General features: G+C 31.4%; 1 protein-coding gene across 1 annotated transcript in view; it reads left to right on the top strand.

The window, feature by feature from the left end:
- LOC126771135 (pituitary homeobox homolog Ptx1) overlaps positions 1 to 19,761 on the top strand; it is a 50,779-nt gene that overhangs the window by 18,399 nt on the left and 12,619 nt on the right. The window contains exons 3-4 of the mRNA XM_050490878.1: positions 10,956 to 11,084; positions 17,254 to 17,492. Of these exons, the coding sequence (XP_050346835.1) occupies positions 10,956 to 11,084; positions 17,254 to 17,492 (368 nt within the window). The remainder of the gene's footprint in view (positions 1 to 10,955; positions 11,085 to 17,253; positions 17,493 to 19,761) is intronic.

Below are 19,761 nucleotides of genomic sequence, written 5' to 3'. Positions count from 1 at the left end.
TTTTTGTTTGTATTTCTGGCAACACTACTGTTCAATACTACACTACTGTGCATCAATTCGTAAAAACAAACACAAGTGTTGTTACCTCTGTACAATATCATTAATATTAGATGCGACAAGATAAGAAATCAGTTACGTCGAGACGGTTTTTCGATTATATTGAAAAAGGAAATATTGTTATGTTTATTTATTTTTTAAAATAAAATAAGTAAAAAAAACGATTCCATTTAAAATAACTTGCACATTTTCTTTAAATTATTATTACAGCATTTAAAGATATAAAAAGGACAATCATCTTTGTTTATGATACTCGTATAATGAAAACAATCCACAGTATCAGAGCACCCCATTCCGTCTGTCATCATGGGGAAACCACCATTCGAAAAGTAATTTGTGTCCATATGGGACTGGTGATTACCTTCTGAATACTTTCACCCTCGTTGTCTTTTGCCAATTTTACGTCCCCGACTTATTCTCTAACATATCTTTAACATTATATGTTGTTTAGTTTATAGTTTTGTTGAATTTTTTAATAATTTAATTTGAATTTTTAATAAATATATTGTTCCTTTTTCATTAATTTGATTATTATTCTGTATATATTCTGTTATTATTATAATGTGTTATGGTCTATGTGAGTTACGTTTATTTCATATATTAATTTATTATAAAAATAATTACTTATATACTTTAACGTTTATTAAAAACATTAATAAATAAATAAAGACATTAAAGTTTTTAGTGTTATTATTTTACAAAAAAACTACATAAATTGGTCTTGCTAAAATCCCTAAATTTATTTATCGCATTTTGCAACTACAAGTAAATTTGTGGGGCATTTTTACAAGTCTCAGGTGGTCGGTAATTTGCTTGCGGCATCGGAAGGGTTACACTTGATTTATCCCTGTAATGTGCGCTGTGGGACAAACTATTTCTCCCCAGTGCATCGCATGAAACAAACTCATAAACACTAATTTAACCGCGACTTAACTTCTACTTTATTATATGAGTCTGTTCACAGAGATCGACTATAATGAGATAAAGTTCTTTACCATCGAATAGAGAGTTGTAAATTATTTTAATAAAGATTTAAACTCTTTTATTTACCTAAGTCTTCTATTTATTAGTCGACCCTGAATATGAAAGTCTCATATTTAATAGACATCGTATAGCGCTCTCGAGGGATACATGTCATGTCGCTGTTCTAAAATAACGAAACATGAAAAATTTCCAGACGCCCACATCAGACTGATAAATGGCTTCCGAAAATCCAAAAGGAAGTTACAGCTTACTTGGGATTTGGTCTAGAACCTCTCACGTTCCATAACTGGTGCACTCCGCTTTATTACAATTACTATAAGCCTCAAAGTCCCGCACTCTATGCCGATTGGCGCGACTTCATCACTTTGAACCTACTAGCTAGAGCAGTAAGACGGTTATTGCTTGGGTGAAATAGAAACCGAGCTTGGTGTGAACTCCCAGAATAATACAGGCAACTTTGGCACTTATGCTAAACAAGTTAAGACTTAAGTTTCGAATGTAAAAGTTTGCAGTACAAAAGTAATGCGACGTTCGTGCCACCCGAAAGGTCCACTCTTTACATTTATGTGTACAATATGTCGACGGCTATTTGGAATACTAATTGAGCTTGTCTGTGGACTTCGGTACAAAAACTATTCCCTATTTTTTATTCCGATTTTTTTCAGCAGATTTGTTTTAAATTATTTACTTCTAGTTGTCTCATTCTCCGGAACATATTTGTAAAATCTTCGTTACTGGATTTTTATCGAATAGAAAAGGTGGTTCATTAATAAATCTAGCCCCTTTTCTTTTGAACGAAGATCTTTTGAATTTGAATGGAAAACCAGTAAACCGCGAAATGATGATGAATCGTGGCACAATTGGGGTTGTCAGAACGGAACAGACGTATGGTGAACGATGCGTGCGAAAAGGAGAGAGTTAAGGAAAATTAGCGGATGTTCCAGCAAATTTGTGTACGTTTTCAATGAAGGTTCTTTACGGTAGGTAAAATAGGAATAAAATGGTGCGGCCCTAATCCACCGGCCATTTATAACTCACACGCCATTAATTCAAGCGATAATTCGCGTTGCGATGCGATTGGTCGGGCAGATACCGCGCACCACCAGCTACCTTTGAGACGTGCCTACTGAGCACTAATCACAGTAGCATTCGATATCTTTATCGCACGTGAGTTTTATTACTTGGCCAAATGATTTTTGTGATTTTGTTAACTAACCTGTTATTATTTTGTATGATAGCAACAATGGTTTTACGAATATATATATATAGTAGTTGTTCTGATTTCATTTCCTATCATTAAAATATTAAATATTTATTTAATAAGATATAAGCATTGTAATTTCATAAGACACTTGTGCACACCAGCGGTTTCGCCCGCATTTGAGAGTGTTAGGTACTCTATATCCTCTTTTGTACCCCTAAAAATGTTTAGGTACGCAAAACACATTTTTTCAATTATAATATTCGTTAGGATTTTAAGTCAGGTGTCGGTAATGATTAAGAAATGTTTCCATGAAGATTTCGCATTACGTAAGCTAATCTCCGCAACAGGTCACCTCCACGTTGTACGAGGACATTATCTTTATACAATTTTAAAGGTATCGGCTATTCCCACCTTCGCGATAATATTTAAAGATGTAAATGGTGTTTAATAATTTGTAATATAATAACAACCTACCCACTTAGTTGTATTTAATTTAAGGTTACAAACACAAAAAAATATTTAAACAAGTCATAAGTCTATACGAAAATTGAAGCGTATGTAATTATAAACAATTCAGAGAAAATTAAATTTGGTAAATGTTTATTGATTCTTAATTTTGTAACTGAATCTGGCTCTGAATGTTTCATATTTATAATATAAACATAACATGAACTAAATAATTCAAAATAAGTTATAATTTAATTGTTTCGATTTTACTTATAAACGTTGCTTAGCGGGTGATTAATTAAATAATGTTGTCTCTTTTACAATTATAAGAAAGACCGTTTATTTTTAAATACGGGTAATACGATTATTTTCGAAGCTTATTACGTTGATGATGTTGGTTTGTTGTAGGCAAACATCTCATGTCGGAAGCGGGCACTCCTGCCCTTCCGCGTCAGGATTATGGCATTAAGCAGATACAAACTCGGTGGTCCACACTCGTGAGATTAACAGCTATTTGTTCCGATCTCATTTAGATAAACGGAACGAATTGGATGAGTTGATTGTAGTGCTTTTAATTTTAGTTAAGAGTATTGACCAATAAAATTTATCAATTTATACGTTATTAGTATAATCATAATAATATTTAAAATCGTATTAATTTTTGAAAAATCCATTTACTCGATACTTTTAAGAATCGTTAAATAAATAAAGCGAGCACCAAAAAAGGAAATATTGTATAATGTCAATAGAAATAAATAGTAACTTTATTTTTTTATAAGTTATTATGTAAATTAGATAAGTAATTAAGTTAAAATAACGTTAAATTATTATTATATACGTGTACATTTGACATTTGATACACGTTATGTTAAATGGCAAAACATTTGTTTCATTAAACGTTTAAGAACAATCATCTATATTAATTCGCTGTTTGTAGCGCAAGCATTTGTTATGCTGTCACAGGGAGAGGATCGCCAGAACCGATACAAATGAGCGATTTAACAACTACAACTAATATTTGTCCGTTATTATTTACATGGTATATAATGCAATTTATCGTTTATTGTTTATGATAGAGATTTATTTCGAATCCAAATTATGCAGATGAAGATGACCGAAGGTAATATATTATAAGATGCATTTTCTCGAACCGTATACTAACTTACAATTTGTGAGTTATATTGAGAGTTTTGAAAGTATTCTTGTTAGGAAACGTACGTGAGATCTTCAGAAATGTTTTAGATATTACTTATTTTTCAATAGACTGTCAGTGGGGACGTTTGTTTATTTAAAAGATACATCAACTTTTCTTTTGACTAGTATTTTTTTAGTAAAAGATTTATTTTTTAAAACCGAATCTGTATTTATTAATTAATTAGATTAAAAGTTAAATTATATTTAAAAACATCAAATGGGAACATGTTGGTTAAGCCTGATAAATTTTATTTGTTTTAGTTCTGATTTCACAGAACTTGTTTGACCTCCTGAGACCTCTTAAGCGTAGAATAGCGGTAACGATTTGACTGAGGAGTTTTAAAGTAAAAAAAACGGTTGTCATAGGTACATAAATTTTACATAAATAACCTGAGTTAAATTGATGACCTGTACTCAAAAATACTTACAACAATGTGTGCAGCGTAGCTAAGTAAAAATATGATGCACGAGTCTTTGATTATTTTGCGATTATGAGATCGTGGCATCCGGCATTTTACTTCCGCACAATCGTGTCGAGAATGAGATCATGACGGTATTCTCCGAGTACCTTGATACTACGGCAAAAAGTACTTTTTGAATTGATACAATAATCGCAAATAGTTAAAAGTTCGAACCCAGTTCATGGGATCATTTCTTTGCACTTGACAATAATTTTTAATTATCTGTTTAGTTTTGTGTTGGTACTTATGTTCCTACGAGTCAGTATTTGAAACAAAAATGATAATAATAATGATTGTTTGTTCTGAACCCTCGGAAATACTCGGGACCGCAAAGAAAAAGGGTCGGTTAGAAAATCTTCAATATATTCAAAAGTACCTCACCTAGATTTATGAAATAAAGACTAAATTAAAGAATATTTAATGCCACATAAAATAATATATATAATAAACCTTTTTAATCATTTTTGATAATTGTATAAAAAACTGAAAATGTAAAATAATGGTCGTTTTTGAATTTAGTACCAAAAAATTCAAATCAATTGTTTCGCGTTTATTTTAGTTTTGCAATGACAAAGTTATAAATATGGTATCATCATGTCTTTAACCCCTAAAGAATGTACCAGGATTTTGACAATGCTTGAAGATGGGTACAGTCAGCGAAATACAGCGAGAACTGTTGGTGTGACTCTTTCTACAGTTCAGCGAAAACTCCAGCGTTTCCATAAAACTGGATCCAATCTTCAAAGACCAGGAACAGGCCGAACAAGGTGGATGACGGCGCGGGAGGATTGCTAGAGCTAGTGGTGATAGAAAATGGAACTTTAACTGAAGAAAGATAATTATATCACTGAAATTCTGAATGACTACGTTGGTCCACTGCAGTTTTTATGCAAGACAAAGCCCGCTCGCATACAACTCAGATAGTGTTTGCCTATTTTTAAGAAGTTGGTATCGCACACATGGAGTGGCCAGCACACAGCCCTGACTTAAGCCCCATTGAGCATGCACGGGACGAACTGGGACGTTAGCGGAATCTGCCGCCAATCACGCTACGTGAAATGAAAGAAGCTCTAATAGAGGAATGACAGAAAATTCCGCAGCATCGCCTCAAAAACGTAGTAGAAAATACTTTCTATTGCGAGCTCACGGAGGCAACACAAATTACTAAAATGCGTGAAAACGGCACATCTATAACCAATCTACATTTACGAAAATACTGGAAAAACTACGCATTTTTATTTATTTTACATTTATTAAAAATAAAAAGTTTGAATTCATTTTTTTTTTCATTTAAGCGTTTTAAAATATTCTTTAATTTAGTCTTTATTTCATAAAGCTAGGTCAGCTTACTTTTGAAGATATTGAAGATTTTCTATCCGACCCTTTTTCTTTGCGGTTCGGTGTACCATCTGAAATGTACTTTATATAAAAATTACTATCAAATCAACATTAGTTGTTAGTATATTTTCCTTAAAAAATATTCCGGGTTTCTCGCTTAGTACTCATGGCCAAGATCGTAAATTACAAGAACTTATCTCTGTTTGCATCCGAGACTATCAGCCGTTGTGTAAATACAACATTTTCTGTATATCATCTTAACACTTTTTAACTTGATAACTTGTGGCACCTCATCCTTGGATTTTAGAATGTCTGTCGCTTTATAATTTTTATTATATTATTATTAAATAGTATTTATTGAGGATAAATAAAATGTCTTTCAAAAAATCTGAAACGGAGATGGACTGATTACATAATAAACTTATTAATGCCAATTTTCTACGAAGCTAGCTTATTAGGCTGCAGTTCCTGATACCCTGGGGTCGATACCCATATCGGGTCGTCAAAAATTTACTGTTTTGTCAAAAAATTCTCCGCACCAGCCTAGAGTTAGGAAGTTGGCAATGTTACACTGCCGTGAATCGGAGATCGTGTAAATCTTTTGCTTTTACGCCTGATCTCTCTCCGGTCGTAACGGATTGCCATCTTATCGGACTATGAGTGTTTGGAAATAGATCGTGCCCGTTTGAGAGAGTTTGCAATTACACGTTATAATATATCCTGCGTGCTTGGTTAGCCATTAAGATTTGCCGCCGTGATCGAAATTAGGACATTATAAATAAAATATAATAATAATAATGAAAAATAAATAAACTAAACTATAAACGAAACAATAATAAAACAATAAAAAAGGCAAATTATTTAAAAAAAAAGTTACATACAAGGAAAACTTAGCTATTTGATTAACAGAATTGCAAAACATTTTGAAACAATTGAACTGTTAAGAGAATTGTATTGAAAAACGACTAAATTTGTTTTGCGGAAAAGACACATTTCAAGTCTTATTTAAGAGGTGATTGATATTTTAAAGTATATTTTTACCATTCTATTCTTCATTGATTATCTATATTTGATTACCGTTTATTATAACCGCTGTTAATTTTTTAAAAGTGTTTTATTTAAGAAGTATATTGTGCATAATAATCTGCTGTAAACATTATGGAGTATCGTACGTATGATAATAATACAATTACTATTACAAGTACGGTACAATCGCGTACGAATACTGTATTTTCGCTTCTATACATTTATAAGTTATTATTAAAACTTATTTAACTTTTTTCTTCGTCTAGGTATAAGGAATAAGTATATACGTAAGACATGAAAGGGATAGGGATAAATGGCTAAACGTAATGAAAATCTTTATATATATATTTATATATATATATGTCAAATCTATCTATCAGTTCAAAATTTCGAGCACGTTCCTAGTGCATACGAAAGATAATATTTTATTTAATCACTCATTACCTCTTAATTTATATAACGTAAATACTTACGTTATGTACATTATATACAATTTTGCATTATTCCATTAATAGAAAAGTACTTTTTAATACTTTAAGCCTGTTTAATAGATAATTAATATCTTCAAATTGTTGTCTTTGTGTTGTAAATTTAGCTAAGCTAAAGTCATATAGCAGCGCCATCTATCCGCGTATTACGAGAACACCTCAAGTAGTAATTAACACTTTTACGTGCGACTGTCAGCAGTCTGTTGTAACTGAGACGCTTTACACCCCCAATAAAACAATGAAGGCGCTTATCAGGCGTTATCAAAGCAGCAAACATAAAATTTATTTGAACGAGTGTCGTCTGTACGTTTGTACGACCCGACGTTTGTTCCAGTTATGATCCGATAAGACAGGACAATTAACACTATCCATTATTGTTTAATTTCATTTTATCCATTATCTTCTTGTTAGGTACACTTTAATAATTAACGATTATAAAAGGTCAGATATTTTTTTTTAGATAGGTAAGTGGTGGGGCATATAGGCCACCTGACCAGTGATAAGTGGTCACCATTACATAAAAATTGGCGTTGTAAGAAATATTAACCATTCACTACATTTGCCGATGTGCCGCCAACCTTAGAAATGTAGGATATTAAACCTTAGAAATGTATGCTCGTTTTGCTCTGGCTCATTTACCCTTCAAACCGGAACACAACAACATGAAATATTGCTTCTTGGCGGTAGAATATGTGGGTGGTACCTACCCATCCTACTACCAAGTAAAAGTTATATCTGTAGTACGATAAATTCAATTATTTAAAAAAGGACTCTTATTATTTTTTTAAATATTACAGTAATAATTTATCGACCCGCCTCGACTTCGTCAGTAACAGCCTGTGAATGTCCCTGCTGGGCTAAGGCCTGATCTCCTTTTTGAGGAAAAGATTTGGAGCTTATTCCACCCGCTGCTCCAATGTGGTTTGGTGGAATACACTTTGTTAGATTTTCAGAGAAATTAGACACATGCAGGATTACGTTTTCCTTCACCGACACGAACGAGATGAATTATAAACACAAATTAAGCTTATTATTATTGCTTATCTAGGTTTGAAGCCACGATCATCGGTTAAGATTCACGTATTCTAACCACTGGGCCATCTAGGCTTTTTTTAACTTCGTCCGGATTGAACAATTATCTATTTTAATAGATATTAAGTGGGTATAACTTACTTAAAACTAATTCATCACAGCAAGTGTTTGACGAAAATCACCGGCAAAACACGAAGTTGACTTCTCCCATAAGTTTTTCTGAACTTATTCGTAGATATCGTACATTCGTCCCACATTATAAGCCAGACCTCTTCAAAAAGTTTTTTCGTATGTCTGTTATTGTTGTGAGAGACTTTTAATTTTGCGATAACTCATAAAATATTAAAATATTTAAAGTATATTAAATAATATTACAAATTTACTACTCAACTATTTCTAGTTTATAAAATTAAATGTGTAAGTATATAATAGATTAACAATAGTGCTGTTCGTTTACTTCGCGGTATATTTCTTACTCTTAGCAATTTTATACCCGTCGTAACTTCTGAACGAAAGGTTTGATTTGAATAACTTAAAGAAGAATTTACATGAACACAATCGACCTTCATTATGTAATCGTTTAGTTGGATAAGGATTAATATAATGATACGAATGCCATTATCTTTCGATTCCACCCGTATTTTGATTGAATTATTTGAATAGCTGTTATTGTCACTTAACTAAAATAGACAAACCCTCGCAGACTATTTTGTGTGTAATAATAAGTACTATAAACATGTAATACATTATTTCAGTTATCATCAATAGGTTTCACATACGCCGATATTATTGCAATTTTCGCTCTAATTTTTTTGAAAATAAAATACAGCCCGTGTTACTCGCTGATAATGTAGCTCTTTGTAGATGAAAGATTTTTTTAAATCGGTTAAGTAGATTTACAGTTTATTTATTATAAACAAACATACAAAAAATCAATTCTTTTCTCTTTATAATATTATTATTATAGATTTACAGTGACAACAAAATGTAATTAATAAATTCATTATTTCTGATGAACAACTTTGCGGTCACCGCAAATACACATTGAAAGATATCTGTCCAATTTTTATCAATTAATTTTAAATAAAAAAACAGTTCGATATTATTAGCTACTTCGAGTTTTTTTTTAATTGTAAGACAGAAAAAAAAACATGTGTTTACATTTCTTTTTTAATTTTACGAGCCGTCGATTTTCTGTACGTGACTTTTCCCAAAACAATAGAATCAGTCTGTCACAATAAAGATGTTAGCTTTAAAAATAACATCGAAGAGAAACAATTGATTAAATCGTCTGAGAATTTGTGGTACGCTTTTTCTTTATAAATGTAATGACGAAAGTTATCTGCATTTGTTTGTTAAATCACAAATTAATTCGTGAAGAATATAATTTTATCATACTTACACCGTTGAGTTTCATATATGATCATAATAACAATACCGAGTAAACGATATGATTGTATCTTTGTATTACATTATATACACGCGTCTTTCATGAGTTTATTTATTTACGATTTCAGAACGTTTAATTACAACAAAGCGACAAGACGTCAACATCCCTAAACGTATACATTGTAACGTAAAGATCTTAGAAATTAATGTCTATTTAATTGCTTTAAAACATATTATCACTTAACCATTGCCAATTATACACTTATACATATATCTTAAAATATGAAAATATATATTGATTTTTAATTTAATTGGTTACCTTATTTTATTTAGTGTTAAGCTTTAAAGTAAAGTAAAGTATAAGCCTGTAATTATCCCACAACTGGGATAGAATAGAATAGAACTAGAATGTGCTCCTCGAAAGGCGAAGTTTTGGAGCTTAATTTATCATGCTATACCATCGCGTTGATAGATACATATTTGGAACATTTTCATCCGACAGATGCAGATTTCTACATAGTTTTCTTTTACTATTGAGTACGAGATGAACTTAATTACAAACACTAATTAAGAACATGAAATTTTTGGGTTTGAAACTACAATCTTTGGTTAAGCTACGGTATTCTTAGTCACTTGACGTCTCTGACATTAAAACATATTAGATATAATTAATAATTAATTTCCTAGATTGACCCGAATATACCTAATACCTATTTATGCCATCACATACAACTTGATAATTTAAAAAATAACAAAATTGTATTATCACATGAAATGCACGTTTTGACATTATAAATTGCTTTGGTTTATATTCGAATAAACAATGACTATATTTACTGAAATAATCGGCGCGTAATAATTATTTTGTCACGTGCTCTGCGGTAGAGTAAATCGTTGGCATGCTCAATATCGAACCGACGCGGTATTATTTAGCAGTTTAGCTTAGAATCAAATGTCAATAATAGAATTGTTATCAAATAAATTTACGCTATAACTAAAAAGAAGTATGGACTGCTTATATCAATTATGAGGGGCAATATAACAATCAGCTTGGAGTTGTTATTTCTTTAGGTCCTATTATGACGGTGATTTGTTGTTTCTTTGTTTGTCAGTATGATTAACAGTCTGTCAATATCCCAACTATTATGAAGATGGCTTGTCGCCTATAAAAATAGTAAAAAAACATGAGACAGAATATCATGACATGATACACAAAACATGCAGGCGCTCACATGAGATTCAAACAATACAAGTGAAAATTTAATAGTGGTTTGTCTGATTTGAACCCGTGAGCAGTTAAAAACCATGTGTTAATAAAAGGTGTCTTTTTTACAGTGTGGGCAGAAACTGGTGAGTTTCGGGATAGCGGGCACTCGTCACTCGCGTCTGGTGGCTCGGGCGTTGATCAGTCCTCTCTATATGCACCGCCACGGCCAAGACGCGATCGAAAACTTACAGACGACAGTGAGTATATATACATTTTCTATTTCTTAATATAATAATGTGTGATTGTGTAATTATTGTGGTGAAGAAAAAAATTCAACTTCATTGGATTGTTTGTTCCTAACCATTTTGATTCCAGACTTTATTTAATATCTTGAAGAAAAGTTTTTACCAGAGCATTATGTTTAGAATTAGGTATGGTACATTTTAAAATTACAAAAGCGATTTATATATGTTGCTGGCAAAATTGACGAAATTAAAACTGCGCAAACTGAGCGTGAGAGTGGCGGGAAATCTATGAGTAAATACGACGCGCGTTCCTCTAATGCTCCGACAAACATTGGCACACATGCAGCCAGCCTCACGCGTGTTAAAATGGACCTGTAACGTGATGTTTGTTGCGTGACTTTTTGTTTATCGCGAATGATGGTTTTAAAATATTACACTATTATATTACTTCTATTTATACTGAATGATTAAATAAAAGCAAAGTTAATTGAGAAAATATAAATCTAGATCCGCTTGATAGTATTGACAATCATATTAAACGCTTAAACTATAAGATAACTGAGATGTATATATAAGTATTTAAATAATACTTTTTAAAGATTTAACTCGTGCATTCCAAAGCGAAATTTCATTTGAGGTGTCGGGTCCCATCCCGGATTAGCATTATAAGCTAAATCTTTATTATATATAGATAACAATTTAAAGCTAAATAAATAGATGCATTACCAACTCGTAGAGGTGAAGGAAAATATATTTTGAAAGAGATTCTAAAACATTAACAAATCATTTCCATCATCTAAAGAATTAAATATTATAAAATAATCATCAACGCCATCAGACTGCTCAGCTGCGAGACATTTAATTCTTATTAGTTTCTACTTCCACAACTTGCGCACTATATAAAGGAGCTTTCTATATGCGTATCCGATCAAATAATATATTTGGATTAAAATCGATATTAATACATATATGTACAGAACTATGTATGTAAATAAATGTCATCGCAAGGAGCACACGTTACATAACCAGTTGAAAGCAACATTAAAGGAAATGTGTTATCAGAATCGAGTGTCGGGCGTGAAGTGGATTCGTGTATCTTTATATCGAAACACATGTTAACTGCGCTATTTACCTTTGCTTGTGTCGTCGGCCAAACGCAAAGGTTGTTTTGGAGTGATGGATGGGTCGGCGGGCGCACAAAGCGTATCGATGATAACACTTATCAGCTGTATCGACTATCGACTCGTATCGTAATCGCCCGCGAATGCAAGCGGTAGCGTCCTGTCCAAACTGAAACCTTAATCCCCACCTTGTTCATTATACATGATGACTACGCCTACGGATTGATTATTTTTAATATAGTATACAAAAATGGTTAACTTTATATTAAAAAACTACATAAATTTGTTTCACTTCCATACCTGCTTTTGGAGGTTTTCGTAAAATTTTAGGATTTTTTTTAGTAAAGCTAGGAAAGTACATTGTTAATTAATATAATCATTAATTGGACTTTAATTAAAATTAAAATAATGGGAAATTGAAAATCTTCTATTGACTTCGTCTTATAATTTTATTTGCTTTCGAAAATCGAAGCATATTTTGGTTTATTATTATTTACAATAAAAGTTTGTAATGGATGAAAATTTAAAGGTTTTATTTTTATTTAATTTCCAAAATGCATCAAATTTCAACTCACAGCTAATAGTGTTATATATATAGATACTTGCACTCAGTACAATGGCTGCTGCGTCTATTTGTACATTCTTTGATTCCAATTTCAACAAAATTTTTACAAATAACATTTTCAGTTCTGTTATTTTTCTTTTAAATATCGAACATAGTTAAAAAAGTTATATCCTAAATTAGTCACAAAATTAATTGTTTTAGTTTGACATATGTATTTGTATTTTATATCCTATTTCTGAAGCATCATACCTATTGTTCGCTTGCTCTTATCACATTGATTTCAGGTCGGAGTAGTTAATTTTTTCAATATTTCAGCTAGTATGTTGCTTTCTTAATACCTTATGGTCAGTCCTTTTAATCATTTATAAAAGATCGTTTATTTTGATAGATGGCTGTAACGACAAAAATAGCTATATTCTACACAGTGAACAAAGAGATACAATTATGGTCCCTTCAGGCACTCCTATTTATTAAATTTGTTTAATTTTCATTAAATTAATTTAATGACTTTTTACTCTTAGGCTAAAATAACGTACAAGTTATAAAATATATTTTGATTTGAGAACCCTTTGCTTAGGTAGATTTCCTCATAACACTACTCCTAAAACAATTGCAAATTTACTCTCAATGATCCTATAAGTTAAACTCGTGTTCATAATTCGCAATAAGAGCGGTATCGCGTTTCAAAACTGGAAATAAATACTGATAACATTGATCGTATACATCACATGCCGGTTTGAGTCAATTAGCAAATTAAGGTGTCTGCATTTTATCTTACGTAAACGGTTTTGCCATTCCATGCAGCCATTATTAGTCATACGTTATCTATACAAAATTTTTACACGAGTATTTTGCTTAAAATGTAACCGACTTCAAAGAAATGGTGTAACCGATGGTCCATTAACAAACTTTATTAAACAAAATAATTATAAATTTTACGCATAAAACCACAAGGATGGCTAGTTTATGTATATAATTATTGTATTCACAGTTTGTTCAAAACACAATTATAAATAAATTAAATAATTTGTCTTCAATCAAGATAAGCAACAGCTATAAAATTACCGTTATTAATCCGATTATAATATAAAATTACAAATAAAAACAGTTCAGCGAGATATGTAATGTCTTTATCGTAAACCCACAATATTTATATGTTCATATTATTACGTCTTATTATTATTATTAAATGCCTAAGAGATTATTATTTAAATTAAATATATTAATTATGATGAAAGTACCTTCTCTAAAAATTTAGTTGCAAAAACATTCTATGTAAATAATAAAATTTGTTCACTTATTCTAGACACAGTCCTTAAAATACTGTCCAAAAATCTACATTTTAACATTAATTGACTTTGTTTATAAAGTAAACAGTAACACAATTGTACGAAAGGAAAAAAAGGTAAAATAAAAAATTAAAAACATATCACTTGACATTTTACAAACTTAAAAAAAAATATCTAAGAACCTTTCCTTTTAGTAAGTTAAAGGTTGGAATTGTACAAGAAAATCATTACGACGGTCGAGTATCATCGGAAAAAGTAATTAATTAGTACGTACCTCGTCGGTTTTTAAAGTAGTATCTCAACTATTTTAAACAATAAAATACTTTCCATTTCGCTTTATTTAAAGACTGAGCGTAAAAGTTATAAAAATAGAAAAATGAAAACAGGTACTTGATATTTGATTGAATATTTGTTTTTTTCATTTGTCTTGTCACAATGTATATAAACTTTGGACGCTAAAATATGTAAAATAATGTAAGTAAAGGTTAATCGTACAATCCATTACTTTTATGGCGATATGTGATTAAGAGTTTCATCAGTCTTACTCATTGTACTGCTAAACAGTAATATTTAACCAGTGTAACTACAGGCGCAAGTTTACATCTTAGTTCCCAAGGTTGGTGACGTATTGACGTTGTAAGGGATAATTAATATTTCTTTCAATGTCTATGGTGGTGACCATACTTATCATCAGGTGGTCCATTTGCCTACTTTTTATTAATGAAAAAAAAAAACTTTAAATTTATACCTGGTGTTTCCGCTATAAAATAAGTTTATATTTGTAGAATTCATTTATAGCTTCAATTCCATTTTACCGGAGTGCAAGCTACAATACTATCTCCTCAGTATGACTCAGACTCGACGCCTCACTCCTTTACTACTGAGTCACATCACACGAGGTATATTAAAGGCGGATAGATGGCTGATGTATAATAGGCTTATGAGCGGCTGCTGATATCACATTCGTTACCTTAACCCAGTTAGAAGCTAAAACAGAGAGTAATTAAAGCATGCGAGCGGTTCATTGACACAGGGATTTCGACTAAGCCAATACGTGTTGATTGCGATCGCGCTTATCAGGTATTGATGTAATAACTCCTATCAATTGTCCCCTCGCCATAGTTCCGATGTTTACTCGACATTTGGTCTGACATAATTACCCTTAAAATATGTTACGTCCAATTTGGCAAATCAATTTATCAGCTTATAAAACGAACTACATGATATAACGATATGAACTAATTTTACGTACATTCTATCTAATATTCCTGTCCAGTGTTCCTTGTCTTCCTGGTCAATGTTAAAATAAATACTAGAATTTTAGTTTCTTTAACATGTTTACTTAAGGTAAACATATGACGCTTGTTTTTTAGTTTACTTAGTATTATTTAATATAAATGATTAAATAATGGTTTTCAATTCAATATTCATTTTAGTACAAAAAATTATAAACTAATGACCCTGTGTGGTTGTGTGTGTGTTGGCTTTCCTAACCAATGGTGAAAAAGCAATCCTCAGTACAAAAAGACAATCATTGGTCAAACATAGATGTTGGCGAAAGATCTCGCAACTGTCCAACTGTCGGGCTTTCAGTCGACTCAATATGTAAACCTGTCTTACTTATTTTCAAAACAATATGATTGATTTTCAAATGCTGTTTTTAATTGAAAAGATTAAGTAGTTCTAAAAATAAGTTAATTAATTCGATAACTCGACAAAAACATGCAATTACCTACGTCATACGAACATATTATAATTGTTGTTATTTTTATATTATCGATTAGTGTTACCCTTTTAAATAAAAATAGGCAATACGAAAAAAAAGATAAATTTATTATCTTCGTCATAAATTACATTATGGTGTGACGTCGATCATTGAGAACAACGAATTTACAGCTGCGTCGTAAAAGTTGGGTGCGCCTGCGCCTAATCCTTAGTATTAGCGGCGCGCTACCGTCGGTCATGATTCAATATTTTTTATTTGTAAGCAGTTGAAATTATTTTTATACTGTGGTAACACTTGAGTTTATTATGCCGCATTTTAAGCTTCGCGGATTTGTGACATAGATATGTCGAAATATAAATACGATTTTTATGTATCACGCGAACTTCACTTAAGAAAAGATTAAATTTTAAGCTATATAGGATTAACTGGCACTTCACAACAGTAAAAAGAGTAGATTGATTTGGACTAACAAGTAAATCGCGTATGATTTATTAAGACGAAGAAATAATTCTTACTTATCATAATAATATATAATATGGGTAAGTTTTCATTGATTGTTTATATTTCTGATTCATGCAAAAATACTAATCGGATTGTCATATAACTTTAACATTATGATAGGTTATAATTTGAAGACAGAATATAGTACGTATATTCATTTTATTTTTTAACACCTATACGTAATTTATTGCGTTAATGTAGTGGGAGAAAAAGTCCGAGAGCTTTCCCAAACGAACCACAGACGACGAAACTAATTACGACTAGTAAAAGAAAACGTAAATTGTAAGATTTATAACTATCTTTATATAACTCCTAAATGTAAACAAATAAATCAGTGACAAAACATAATCATATGCTATGTACATTTGTATCTTCTATAGATTACCCAACTGTGTTCAGTTATATACACGACATAATTCTTAAAAAAAATTCACATTCAGTTTAAGGGTTTTCTTTAAATAAAAATTGTAACACACTCTCCAATTTGGGCCAGTAGTTTCAGAGATATTTGAATAAACGCACGAAAAGGATAGTCGGGCATCTAATAATATAGTAATGTATCTTGTATTGCAGTAGGTACAAGCATATAGATCCATGGTTATGTATATGGCTTGACCGAGTGATTGTATTAAGTGCACTATTTGTTTGTGTATTGTTTATTAAAAATATAGCATAGGTAGTTTGAATTTCGTTTTGGGTAACATATAAATTACCCTTATTAAAAAGGAACTAATTACAAACGAGTTGTAGCTTTATAAAGGTAATGTATACAAACGAATTTTCTGACACAATACCCATTTCATTTTATTTCACCAACAAATTATAAATTTGTTGGTGAAATATAAAAAAAAAGTTTTTTTAATTTAATTTGTAAATATGCTCACAATACAAATACTATGTTTACTTCTAAATATTTTTTTACAATAAATATTAATTCGTCTAATTATTAGTCGATTTATAGTAGTGTCATCATTCCTAGGTCGTCCTCTAACAGAGCCAACTATCAAGACGGAGTCAACAACACCTGGCGTGGGTCCCGATGAGCCCCTCGACGACAAAGGCGACAAGAAAAACAAACGACAGCGACGGCAGCGCACGCACTTCACCAGCCAACAGTTGCAGGAGCTGGAGGCGACCTTTGCGAGAAACCGCTATCCTGACATGTCCACACGCGAGGAGATCGCAATGTGGACTAACCTTACGGAGGCAAGAGTTAGGGTGAGTTTAATTTGTGTATTCTATATATTTAAAAACTTAACACAAATTGATTGTAATTCAAGTTAGCATATTATTCGAACACGCCGTTTTTACACATTGAAAGCATATCAACGACCTCGACCAAGACGGTTCAAGAATATATTCATAAATATTTTAATTCTAATTTATATTTATTTTGATTGCCACCATTCCACGCGGTCATAAATTGTACAATAGCTACTTTATGCTTTCATTCATTTAATTCATTATTTAAAGCAATTAATTTTATTTTAATATGTTGTGCTGGATCTGATATTTTTATGACTCGAGTAAATTGTGTTAAATAGTTTGCACGATCGTCACTAGGCCAGTTATTGTTTTACAGCTTCAGTAGGTGTATCACAATATTAACGAGCGAGATGTTTATACTAATCGTTGCATCCGGCGCGCATTCGATATATTTTTGTAGCTCACCGTCGAACGGAACACGAAATCCTTTAATCCTTGAGGATTTGAACCGTCTATTTCGGTCTTTTCATAATCCATGGCTTAAATGTGATCGCATCCACACACTGTCAATAGTTTTGGAAGGCCCTGTTAGAGATTCTGCGGTTCTCGTCGTGTACTATTTACAATGTTCTGAATACGTAGAATATTTTCGGTTTCTTCGCAATGTGGAGTATTAATGTCATCTTGTTAAGCTTCGAAACGTGCTATTTCAGCAAATTCTTGATAATGTCACATTAGAGACATTGTAAAGAAGTTTACGATTGTTTTTTTAAGGGAAGATAATCAGCAATATAATGTTTTTTTATATTGACTCGTGTGGTTTAATAGTTCTATATTTAGATAATTACATTCCGTTATCTGTGAGGTATCTTTTTCTAAAATAGTACCCAGTGATAATATATTTAAATGTTGTATCAGTTATGAAATGCTATAAACTAAGGAATGACAGAGTATCATTTCTTCTTAACTGTTAAATACTTTTTTATACCTTTTTTATACTTAAATTAAATTTTCGCTTAAATAAAAATGTCATCAAGGTATTCATGGAAAACAGTATGACTAAATATAAAATTATCTTGTTTACATTATTGCTTAATAAATATTCATTTAGTTTATATATAGTGTATACTTGTAGTTGAACATATATACATATATTTGCGTTTGCAGATATGTGTAAATCGATATATTAAGAGATGAAACCGGTACATTTCAAGTGTTAGATATTAATTTCGAGTCGTTGCAGTCTGTACTGAAAGAGCGCATGTGCTCTTTAAAACGTTATTTCTCCTTGTTAGTAGGGTTGTCAATAACTTAAATTGTAATGCTAAGCTCTAAGCTTTACGAAATTGATAGAAAGAATTTTCAGTTCTCGCTCACTTCCACGCCTTTTATGAAATTTCATTCATTTTCTTTATTATGTATGTACATATTGCCGGAGTTATCTTGTACATAAATAAATAAATCAAGCAGCTTAATAAAAATCTTGTTGAATTTGAAGTTGCGTCTTTTTTTAAGACTTTGGAAATCGAATTCCTTAATATTGGAATGCAATAGTTTTATATAATACTTTTTTCAGTATTATATAAAACTATTGCATTCCAATATTATGTCATTTTATTAGTTGATTATAATCAATGGTGCTCTAATGCGGGTTGCATTAGAGCACTGTTAAAGAGTATGCTATTAACCCCCTTCTTAAAAAAGGAGAGGAACCTTTATCTCAGCAGTGGTGCATTTATAGGCTGTTTCTTACTTTCTAGCTTATAAAATATACTTATCTTTAATTTTCTCATTTGTGAAGCTGCAAACTACCGTTTTAATGCAAAGTTATAGACTGTTGACATAAAAAAAAATTAAGCAGAAAATCTAATTCAGACATTTTAAACAAGTGACAGCCCTGACACGGGGATTAGCGTGCGCTCGTCTGCGCATCTCTCCAATAAATCTGTGCGCGCGCGCACCGATAAATCGCCCGACATTATTTTTGTTACCCACTCATTAGGGTCATTGCCTGCTTATTGGCTCTTAAAATATGATATGTTAATACGATGTTTTCTTTACCACACTTGCAAATTACGAGTGACACTTCGAACCACGCGTAATCATTTAATTCAAGTATTTACATTATATTTAGTTTAGTATTCATAAATTCTTTCTTCATAATAAGGTGCCCGCTGTTTCCTTAAGTTTCTGGTCTCGTTCATGCTTTTGTATGATAAAAATATTTTTAATAAACATCGATGTACTATAAAAAAAAAACAATGATCATCGTTAATACTGA

Source organism: Nymphalis io, chromosome 10 (assembly GCF_905147045.1).
Source record: "Nymphalis io chromosome 10, ilAglIoxx1.1, whole genome shotgun sequence".
NCBI lineage: Eukaryota > Metazoa > Arthropoda > Insecta > Lepidoptera > Nymphalidae > Nymphalis > Nymphalis io.
This window is presented reverse-complemented; position numbering and strand designations above follow the sequence as displayed.